At 49.2% G+C, this 11,442-nt stretch overlaps 1 protein-coding gene across 1 annotated transcript; it reads left to right on the top strand.

Annotated features, from left to right (window-relative positions):
- Positions 1-4,116: 4,116 nt before the first annotated feature.
- On the top strand, positions 4,117-8,984 carry PIM3 (Pim-3 proto-oncogene, serine/threonine kinase). Its single transcript, XM_062634212.1, has 6 exons — positions 4,117-4,666; positions 4,954-5,063; positions 5,200-5,250; positions 5,493-5,856; positions 7,075-7,251; positions 7,393-8,984. Exons 1-6 carry the CDS (start codon positions 4,582-4,584, stop codon positions 7,575-7,577), a joined length of 972 nt encoding a protein of 323 aa, XP_062490196.1. The 5' UTR covers positions 4,117-4,581; the 3' UTR covers positions 7,578-8,984.
- Positions 8,985-11,442: the final 2,458 nt, after the last annotated feature.

Raw genomic sequence — 11,442 nt, 5'->3', positions numbered from 1 at the left:
GCAAGCTGTGTCTAGCCACTGATTGCCTTCTACTATATTACTTCTACAATATTACAGGTTCTCTGGGTGAGGTTAGAGTAGTAAGCGTTGTTATCCTTGTCTTTAGCAAAGCCTGTGATACAGTTTCTTAGGGTCCTTGCAGCCAAACTGTGGAGACACAGGTGGACTACAAGGTGGGTTAAAAACTGACTGATCATTGGCCTCAAAGGGTAGCTAATAACTGAAGTCAAATTAGCACTGTTCATAGTCATAGAATGGTAAGGGTTGGAAGGGACCTTCCCATGGCTCAGTACAAGGGCTGATATTACTTAACTTTTTCATCCATGACCTGCATGATGAGACCCTTTAGGAAGTACAGACACATCTGTTTTGATGTTTCAAAAAGATAAACACAAGGTCCTGCATCTGGGAAAGGATATACTTACAGAGGAGTGCAGGCTGGGACTAACAGTTCTCCAGGAGAGGATCCAGTGGACCACAAACTGAACAAAGTCAGCAGTGTGTCCCTGTGGCAGTGAAGACTAACCATGTCTTGGACTGCATTAGCAAGACCATAGCCAGCAGGTCAAGGGACATGATTACTGCCCTCTATTCAGCACATATGAAGCCACATCTGGAGTACTATGTTCAGTTTGTTCTCTCGCCAAATAAAAGAGACTGAAGAGAATCAAGAGAACGGTCATAAAGATGGCTAGGAGCTTTGACATACAAGGAGGATGGGGAACCTGGGAATACCAGTATTCTTATCAACTAAGCAGCACTTCTTATGGTCCCATTACGCAAACAGATGCATTCTGTCCCATCCAGAAGACCTACATCGGCCATAGGTACCTATTAGAGCACACTGATGCTACCAGTGCAGCTCCTGATGTGCCACAGCAAACTCTGAACTGGGTTCCACACAGACGTTAAAAGATGGCCTGAAGCTGGTACTGCCCCTGTGCTGCAAGCAGAAACTCCCACGGGTCTTCCATATTTCTGTGCCTGACAAAATCATGCCTGCTCAGGGACTGTCGCACAGAAAAATGATTTGTACACCAAAGAACAAACTGGCATCCTACTCGTAAATGATTTTCCATTTATAGTTGCAAAGCCACTGATAGAGAGGACAAAACTAGTTTATAAAATATTTCTGCAACTGTAATTGTTTAGGACCACTGAACGGCATGTTCCAAGCCAGATCAAAAGGAACACCACAAACCCAAGAAAGGCTTATGGGTAAAGACAGAGCAAATTCCATGTCTGGGATCCATCTGTAACTCTGTCAAACCAAGAGTCCTTGTAGCTGTATACAAATGAAATGTCTGTCTGCCAAAATTAAGTGAACGAAGAACAAATACCCCCTTACCATTTTTACAGTAGCTACCTTGTTTTCTTTAATGTTAAATATAAAATACCCTTCCTTTTCCACTGTTGTGAAAATACAGATCAAAATCAGAATACCAGACATTGATCGTGGTCTTCAGATTACCATTTTGCTTCAAATACAGATGTGTAAAGTCATGCTGTACTCTTTTTGACTCAAACTATTGCAGCTGCCACAACTGAAGTTGCAACTTAAAGTCAGGAAGATTTTGAGGAAATTGTACTGTTTTCTTGAAGAGGGTCAAGGCAGATATATCACTGACTTATCATAGACTGACAACACAGAGATGTTATCAGAAACTGAAAACGCATTTGGAATGAAAAGGCCTGATGTTTTTGCATTTGCACAGTAGTGATACATGTGTGATTTTTCACACTTAGCCATGTAAAAAAGCAGGAATTAGTAACTACTTGCAGTGTCAATTCCCTAAATAATTCACATTTATGAATAGTAATATTTAATGCCACTTTTCTCCCTTAAAAATATTTACTATTTCAATAACCAGAGATCTCATTTTAGAAGTGAGAAATACTTCCTCTCCATTTACAACAATACTTACATCAAGTCACTGACAAGGATTATAGCAAAAGATACAGCAAAATTCTTTAAAATAAACCTGGAACAGGTATTGTGAGATCATGAAATCTCCCTACTGTTTCTACCTATTTACATTTCAGTAGCAATAAGCGTAAGCACAGCATGCATTTGCCATTGTCTGAAGAAAGTTGCTGAAGATTTATTTAATGTGGTAAGAAATAGCCAAAAGGCAGGATATCAAACACTAACAAAAAATAAAATAGCTTTCTTACTGCCTTATCCAATAAATCCAAATCATTAGCTTTAAGAAATGTGTAAACATGAAACCTCCCAAATCCTTCAGCTGCTCAACAAAATGAATGGTTTAGTTTGGTTCCTCTACATACACCATGGTCTGTACAAGGGGTAGTAACTTCTACAGCCTAACTGATCTAGCTTAAAAAAAAAACGCATACTGGAACATGAAGGGTTGAAACTGTGCCTGAAAACTTGACCTTTACATCAGTTGGTCCAATCTAATAAAAGATATTACCTCTCCCTAAAAGCCCTTGCTTTGTTTATGGGCATGACTGCCTGAGATTACAGCACTACTATTATCAGACAATGCCAACTGCAAGGCTCTCCCAGTGCCCAGGGTGGGAAAGACTGCCAACTCTTCAAGTAATCGTCCAAAAATACCCTCACGTTAGGGATCCCCATGAAGAACCGACATCTCCAACTTCACTGTTGTCAACTGAGGGGCCATGAGACACCACCATTATGCACCCTGGACTGCCAGAAGGGTGGCAGCGCCCAGGACTGCAGCGCTGTCAAAAGAGGTGGCCAGGCAGGGGTGAGGTGCTGCTACAAACGCCGCCGTATTCCCCGACTGAGCTTCAGCCTCGTACATCTGCACGCCATTTCTCCGCTCATCTGCATCTGAGCAGTACGCTACTACTGCCACAACAGCTACCATGATAGCCACCCAGCACAGGACCAAGTAATTTCTAAGCCAGTGGCCCACAGATTTTGCTGGGCAGGCACTCGGCAAGATCCCGTGTGTGCACTCTGGCCTTCCTCTCCCCATGGACCCAGCTGCCTGCGCCTCCCCTCAGGCAAGGCCGGTGCCGGGGGCCTCAAGCGGCAGTGCCCCAGCCCCCGTTACCGGCTCCCCGGACCGCGGCGGGCCGCACACCTCAGCACAGGGGCCTCGACAGCCGCAGCCTGCCCGGATTTCTGTTGATGCAGCGCCCCCTGCGGGGCGGGACGAGCTGAAGAACCACGGGGCCGCACAGCGGCAGGCCTCGGAAAGGAGAAGGGCTTCGTGTCCTTTCCCGGCACGGCTCCCGGGCGGGGCGGGGGAAGGGAGGGAGGGAAGCCCTCAGCTCTTCTGAGGCGCGCCGCGGGGGCACCGGCGCCCGCCGTCGCGCCGCAGCGGCCCCGCGGGGCTTCTGCACAGGGAAGCTGACCGACAGCAGCAGGCGCGGAGGGTGGGCGCCCGGCGTCCTCCGGCGCTGGCACGCCGCCGGGCTGCACCGAGAAGGGAGCCGAAGCAGGGGGGGGGAAGCGCGCCACGCGAGTCGTCGCTGAGCACCGGCTGAGTGACCGGGATTTGACACGCAGTGCCGGGGGCTGCCAGCGCCGCAGGCCGGCGTACCCGGCGATGGCGGCGGCACCAGCCGCAGCGAGTCGCAAATCCCCGCCATGCCATGCCCCGCTCTGCCCTGCCCGCCGTGGCGCGAAACGGAGCGAGGCGACCTTCCCGCAGCAGTGGGGCGGGGCCGGGTAGTGCCGCTCGCGCCGCGGCATTCCCGCCGTAGCCGCCTGGACCTGCTGTTCGCATGCAAATGACGGCCCTCCTCATTGGCTCCGCCGGCAGCCCTTTCAAAAGGGGAGCCGCGATTGGTAGCTCGGGGCTGCTCACGCAGGGGAGAATCTCCCCCGCCCTTCTTTTTTTTTTTGCCGCCGCTAATGTGTGATGCTCTGCTCCCTCAGACAGCCTGTAACGCTGCGCGCCGGTTACTACAAATAAATAGTTCCCAGCACCCCCATCTTCCCCCCCTGCCCGCCCGCACGAAGGGGCGGGACGGGAGGCTGCAGTCACGACCGCCGCAAGGCGGGCGCCCCGGCGCGGAGGGGAGGGGGGCTGGCTGTGGCGGCGGGGAGAGGTGTTTCCCTCCCCCGCCCCGCCCGCCCGTACCCCGCGGAGGGATATCCTGGGAGCGCTCGCCGCGCTCTGCCCGCACCAAAACATTGGGAGTTAAGAGGCGGCTCGGCGGCGCCGCCGGCTCAGAAGCGCGCGGGCAGGATCGGCGGCGCTCGCTTCGTACTGCGGCGCCCAGCTAGCTCCCTGCCGCCGCGGCCCCCGCAGGGGCGGGCTCCGAGCTCACCCGGCTGCCTCCGCTGAGCTCTACCGCTGCCTGCGTGCTGCGAGCGGCTCTCGTCCTTTGAGGGCGACGCCTAAGCCAACCGCCTTTCGCCGGAGGAATTAGTGCCGCCGCCGCCGCCGCGTGGACCCGCGTCGTTGGGGACCCCCGAGGACTCCGTCGGTGTCCGTCTCCGGCCGAGAAAACAGGCGCGCGGAGGGTCTCAGCGGCCCGCCGGCCCCGCGGGGAGGAGAGCCGCGCCGGGAAAACGCCGGCGGTGCCACCGCGGAGGACCCACCGTTCACCACCACCACCCCCCCCGCCTTTCAGAAGATGTTGCTCTCCAAGTTTGGCTCGCTGGCTCACATCTGCAGTCCCACCAGCATGGACCACTTGCCGGTGAAGATCCTCCAGCCAGGTACGGCGGGACCGGCACCGGGGTGTCCTCCGCGAGAGCGGAGTGGCCCCGCATTATAGGGTGCTGGGGCCGGTGCCTCGTTGTCCCCAGAACTTCGGGTGCCCTTCTGTTTTTTAAATAGAAGATTTTTTATTTTTTTTTAAATACAGTAAGAAAAAGCCTTGGGCAGAACTAGGGCAGCGCGCATAATAAGCGTCCAACGGGCATTTTTATTACTATTATTTTCGATTCCTGGCGCAGCACGGCAGCGGGCACTAACGCATTGCGTTTCCCTTTCGTTTCCCCAGTGAAAGTGGAGAAGGAGCCGTTTGACAAAGTCTACCAGGTGGGCTCCGTGCTGGGCAGCGGGGGCTTCGGCACCGTCTACGCGGGCAGCAGGATCGCCGACGGTTTGCCGGTGAGCCGCGGACCGGGTGGATGCAAGGGGTGGCCGTGGGATGGCGGCGGGCGGGAGCGCGGCGCGGGGGGCTGCGGGCGCAGGCGGTGCCCTCCCCGCCGCAGCTCACGCGCCTCCTTTCCTCCGCGCTCCGCAGGTCGCCGTGAAGCATGTGGTGAAGGAGAGGGTGACCGAGTGGGGCACGATTGTAAGTACCGCGATGGGGAAGGGGCTGCGGGCGCGTTGCGGGGCTCCGGCGCGGCGGGGCTATTGTGTGGGCGGCGGGGCCCGCCCCGTTGGCGCGGCCTCTGCGTCGGGAGGGAATTTGGCGGGGGTTTGCCGCCGCAGCGCCGCGCCCGCCCCTCGGACTGCGGCAGCGGCGGAGGGGGCCCGGCGGCCGCGCCCTCCCCCCGCCCCGCGCCGCTGACCCGCGCCCCTTTCTCTGCGCAGAGCGGGGTCATGGTGCCCCTGGAGATCGTTTTGCTGAAGAAGGTGGGCTCCGGCTTCCGAGGGGTCATCAAGCTGCTGGACTGGTACGAGCGGCCCGACGGCTACCTGATCATCATGGAGCGGCCCGAGCTGGTGAAGGACCTGTTCGACTTCATCACGGAGAAGGGCGCTCTGGACGAGGAGACGGCCCGCGGGTTCTTCCGGCAGGTGCTGGAGGCCGTGCGCCACTGCTACGGCTGCGGCGTGGTGCACCGGGATATAAAGGACGAGAATCTCCTGGTTGACCTCAGGACAGGCGAGCTGAAGCTGATCGACTTCGGCTCGGGGGCCCTTCTCAAGGACACAGTCTATACCGACTTTGATGGTACGTGCCCATCCACCCTAGTGCCCGGGACAGCCCGAGTTGGGGCAGACCCTCGCCGCCCACCCACCCCGCGTGATGCCGTCCCCGCAGCCGCCGTTTCTTCCGCTCCTGGCGCCCGGTGGTAGCGAGCCTTGCGGCTGACGCAGGGGTTCCTATCGGGTCTATCGATAATGGAAACCTTTGGACCCGAAGCAGCTTAAGGGGGTGTTCAGTTGCGTAGGGAAGAAGCGATTCCAGGCAGTGACGCAGCAGTTTATGTTTCCCTGTCTTGGAAAAAGCGATTTTTTTTTTTCCTAGAGGGCGATCTGTTTACACAGAGACTCCGGCAGTGTCAGATGTTTCCATGTGTGGAAATGCAGTTTTTATACGCGTCGCTTTTTTTAACTTGAAGCAGTAGCTCCCCCCCTCCTTTTTGCCAGTGTCCTGGAAATCCCGCATTGCAGATTTTAAAGCGGTGGGGATACATATGCTCCCTGGAAAAGCCGGGATATGAGCTTTTGGGGCCCCGCCTTGGTGCTTTGGAGGGGGAAAGGCTGGAAATAAGCCAGCATGTGACAGAGAGGGAGCGTTTCCCCCAGCCCTGGTGTAACGGAGGACTTTTTCCCCCACACCTTCCCTCCTCCCCAGCTGCTGCACTCACATCTGTTTGTTGTGAAACGCGAAGTCCCGCTGCACATCACCCGGCTTCCCGTTCTATTTGCTACCCGGGGAGCGGCGGTCACCGGCGCAGAGCCGGTGAAGCGGGGGGGGGGGGGGGGAGCTTACAAACGTAGAAATGGTAAGCGGCCCTATTTTGTTTACCGCCTTGTGGAATTGGATAAAGCGGATTAGCCTGGTGTCACACGGGTAGAGCGGGGTTTCACCTCCCCGCCCGCCAGCCCCCTTTGTCCTTTTGTGTCTATTTTTGGTGCGATGCTGCAGACGCCACGTGGTCAGTGAAAGGAGCTGCCTCGGTAAACAGTCAGCTGATCGGCTGCGCTGGGCCCTGCAGCGGATAGCAGGACCGGATGAGCCAAGTGGTAGTGGTGTAACCCCGCGGGTAACCTTATGTTACACCGCTAATGGCTTTGGCACATGAGAAATAAAAAGTTGTTGTTTTTTTTTTTAAGTACCGCATGACAAGCTTATGAATTTGATTTTATCCCTGCTAGAATGAGCTGAAAAACGGGGAAATGCTCTAAACCTCAATTTTTTTTTTCTTCTTCCTCCTGCTTTTAGGAACGAGAGTATACAGTCCTCCAGAGTGGATCAGATACCACAGATACCATGGGAGGTCAGCAACAGTATGGTCTCTGGGAGTTTTGCTGTATGATATGGTTTGCGGAGACATCCCTTTTGAGCAAGATGAAGAAATCTTGAGGGGACGATTATACTTCAGGAGAAGAATTTCACCTGGTGAGTTGACCCCTATACAAGCAGTGGGTTTTCTTCTAATAGAAGACCTTTGACCTTGTATGGGTGCATTTTTTTATTTAGGGTTCTCCTTTTACTTTCCTAGTCTAAAAGCACCTTTTTTGGTATGTTTTTTTGTTACAGAATGTCAACAGCTGATCAAATGGTGCCTTTCACTGAGGCCTTCAGACAGACCAACACTTGAGCAAATTTTTGACCATCAATGGATGCACAAATCTGAAGTCGTGAAGTCCGAGGACTGTGACATAAGGCTACGGACCCTTGATACTGATGTATCTAGCACAAGTTCAAGTAATGAGAGTCTGTGAATTACTAAGGACCTCGCACTGGGAGGGGAGCTACAAGCAGAAAGACCACAGTGCTGCTGCCAATACTTAGGAGGGGCTAGAAAAATGCATTCATTATTCTGTAGTTGAATCTTTGTCTGAGGGACTTGATTTTATTTTCCCCCTTTGCTGGTTTCTGCTTTGGAATGAGATTTCCTTTGGAAACGCTGATGTTTGGGAGATGCAGGCCAGTACTTAGTCAAAGACTGACCTTATTAAGAAAGCAGTGACCTCTTGAATACATGGTAAACTTTTTTGCTCTCATAGAGCCTGGACTAGATTTTATTTGCTTTTGAGTGCCTTTTTGAAAGCTGCTTCAGTGGGACTTTCTTTTTGAGCTGTGTATGTCCAAAGAAGATCCAGTTCATTATAGGAATTTGCTCCCTTTAGACTCTGTGCTGGAGGAAGCAGCTCCTATGATGCATTGGAGAACATGTTCGGTGATTGAATGAAGTAGTCCCATCCACTGGTGATGGAATACTTGAACACAGACATTTCACTCCTGCCCCCCCTGCCCCAGTCCTTTTCCAAATCCAACCCATCTCTGCTGCTCAAAATATTTCCCATAGCCTGCACAGAAATATGAACAGGTATATCAGCTTTTTTATGAGAAACATTTATTCATGTTCCTTTTAGCATCTCTATCATTGGGCATGAGAAGCCCCTTTCTCAACTCCCCCCGGCCTTTTGTCACCCTGCGAGTCTTAAAGTATGTATGGGCATGTTGAATGCACAATCAATGCAATATTCAAGAACTTTACTTTTTTTTTTCCATACCTGTATAATGTGTTTATGTAAATTTGTTTTTTCCCATGTACTATACAGTTATTTATTGTTCAGAATTTAGAAGACTTCCCACAGGTTTCAGCTGTGGCTATTTATTTGGTTAATTTATTTGGTTATAGTTACTCAACACTGTGCTTTCCCTTCCTTCTCCCCATGGGAATTCTAGTGGTTTGCCCATGGCACTTTTTCTTTTCTGCATTCCTGTCAACTTTTGTTTAAAAAAAAAAAGACAAAAAAAATTCTGACCTTATCAATTTTTTGTTGGAAGATGGAAAATTGTTGTACAAAGTCTAATTTAAGGGAAATAGACTTTTTAAAGTTAGTCGGTATGCCTTTTGTCTGGTATTATTGTACCAGAAATGTAAAGTAATGCTGTTTGGAAGGGTTTTAAATTATTGACATTGTACAGTCTCCGTGCATTGGCTCTGGAAGGTAAGAGTGGCAGAGTCATAAACCTTAATTTATTTTAATAGCTGTGTTTCTGTGATCTGGTTGCATTTATGCAGCTTGGATTTGGATTTTTTTTTTCTGTTTAACAGTGTGAAATGTATGGAGATCATATTTTTTATACAGGTATTTCAATTAAACTTTTTTTGTATATAACAGTTCTGTGTTTGTGTGCTCACTTTTACCTTCACTGCTACTCTTGATACCACCTGGGGAACATGTATTCTCTTAACTTACAGATTGTAAAGGCTTGCAGTTAATAGGCCTATGCCATTAAGCACTGACCATTTTGGAGAATTAAAACAATTGCTCATCTTGACTGTATCTACTGCATTGCTGTATTTGGTGTTGATCTGGTGATGGTGTACAATACAACAGCACCAGTGGCCTGCATAGAAGGGAATTAGCCAGTAATGGGAGGAGAGGGGGTAGCTCTGTAAACACTGAATAGCTGAAGTGTCACTGTACTTGCTGCTCTTTAAGTATAACAAGTAAGGATTTCTTTTTTTGTAGTCACTGGTGGTAACTGTTTTAACAGTTGACATGTTTACTTTCCATTACATTCAGTTTCCTTCTTCCTGCTTACCCTTTCCTCCTGGGGGGGGTGCACAGGAATTTCCTGTGCCCTTACAGGAAAGGAATAGCATTCTTGGAGAGCAGGGTAACTGTTTTTCTTCAGCTTCCGTAGCTTATTGAAAAGACTGCTGTGTCACTTCATAAAGTTCTGGGGAACACATGCCATTCTCATCCATAGCAAAAGGCAAGAGAAATATCCATCTTAGTATGTTGGAAATCAAGTCTTGCAGACTACTGAGTTCATCCTACGTTCTCTGCAGCTAGAGACTAACCTGGCTCAGTCCTTTTGTGGGCATGGTAGCTATTAGTGGATTTAACTACCACAGAGGGATCTACAGAGTACATTTATGGATGTGTTCAGTCATTAAAGGTGCTTTGTAGTAGTCACAGCAAAGGGCTAGGCTTAGAATCTGTTGGGTTTATGTTATTTCCCTTTCTGGGGATCTTTCTGCCACCTCATCTATTATTTTGGATCCCTGTGGGGAATATCTCACTTGCTAACATCACATCAAGCTCCTGATGCTAACTAGTTTAATGCCACTGAATTAGCAGGAGGTAAAGCAGAAGGGAAAAGACCATTTTTTGTGCTTGCAGTTTTCTTATGACATGGGGAGAAGGTGAGTATCTTTTTCTTAGCCATATAAACAAAGTTCAAATTACTCAGAAAAAAAATAACTACAGTTTTGTCCAATTTGGCTGTTTTCTGGTTTTGTTTTTCATTTTAGACTTGTTTCTCCAGTTTTTAATAAAAATCTGTATATACATTAAACTTAGTCCCTGTGAAACACGTATCCATGAAAATCCCTATTTTTGGAACTCTGTTCACAGAAATTAAAGTTTTTATACTTACGTGTAATTTAATCTGATCTTAAATTTGCTTAAGAAAATCATTCAATCCTACCTGAAGGGAAGAACACTTAGAAGTGAAGATTGGGAGTTTTGCTTTGGAATTAGAGGTTTCTTTTGCTTAAGAGGAGGGACTTGGGTAAAGCTACAGGAGAGACGATCCCAGTGCCTACTGCAGTTCTTCAGGGAAGCATGTTTCTAACCACAAGTGGTCCCTGGAGAAATTCCAGTAGCTGATGATAATTAACATCTTCCACTCCAGTGGCTTCACATGCTCGCAGCTGTTGAGAAGGGGTGGCAGCGAGGCCGTGCGGGTGAGCTTCAAAGGGCTACCAGAAAAGCAGTTCTAAAAATACATTTGTAAAGCTATTGTTGGTGGCTGAACTGGGGACTTTCAACGTTTCCACAGGAGCCTATGTTACTTGCCTTAGCTTCATAGAGAATTACTGTTGAAGCAGTCTGTTTTGAAACGTAAAAACTAGGTTTTCACCTTCTGCTACTGAGGCAAAATGCATTAAAAGGATAAAGGTCAAAAGGACACTGGCTCGAGTGCTGACTCCCCTCTGGGATTAGTTCAACATAAAAGGTGCACTTTCAGTACTGTGCAGGCAGCTTTAGTTGTGAAACTCCCCTGTACACTAATAGAAGCCACGTGGCTGAAACACCATATACCGAAAGTAATGATTTGTAAAAATAGCTTTTCATTGCAGCTGAAAGTCAGAAAATGATGTGTTAATATAGTTCCATTAGCTGAGTGTTACTGCCAAAATGAGCAAGTAAGTGACAGCTCTTGGTTTCTCCTGCGCTTCTATCTGGTATTTTAATATTGTAAAATGTTACTTCTCTGGGATCCTCCTCTTCGTATTCTCCCCCATTAGGTTGGTTTTCAACAGCACAGAGCTTGAAAAGTAGAATTCAGCAGATCATTCAGAATACTACTATGTATGTCACAGTCTGTTTTAACCTTGACAAATTGATTTAGCAGTGATCATACCTATGCACATATGTATGTTACTGGCTTCATAACAGGTATATGAAATACGTTCTAATGCTGACAGATCTTTAACAATGTAGTATCTTGTGTAATTCATATCCTTAATAAAACTCACTCTTCTGTGTGCATAAGCACACACGCTCTTCTTTCTTTTAATTTTAGTTAACTAAGCTTATATTTACTGAGGCCCTTTGAACA

The sequence above is a fragment of the Pezoporus occidentalis genome, unplaced genomic scaffold (genome assembly GCF_034315485.1).
Source record: "Pezoporus occidentalis ecotype Australia unplaced genomic scaffold, CSIRO_AGI_Poc_V1 ctg42, whole genome shotgun sequence".
Lineage (NCBI taxonomy): Eukaryota > Metazoa > Chordata > Aves > Psittaciformes > Psittacidae > Pezoporus > Pezoporus occidentalis.
The sequence above is the reverse complement of the archived record's forward strand: the minus strand, read 5'-3'. Positions and strand labels throughout refer to the sequence as shown.

Bases quoted from the DNA above. Each gene is read 5' to 3' on its own strand.
- PIM3 (XM_062634212.1), top strand. From the start codon at position 4,582: ATGTTGCTCTCCAAGTTTGGCTCGCTGGCTCACATCTGCAGTCCCACC. The intron at 4,667-4,953 runs GTACGGCGGGAC...TCGTTTCCCCAG, and splicing joins GGTGAAGATCCTCCAGCCAG to TGAAAGTGGAGAAGGAGCCG. The intron at 5,857-7,074 runs GTACGTGCCCAT...TCCTGCTTTTAG, and splicing joins AGTCTATACCGACTTTGATG to GAACGAGAGTATACAGTCCT.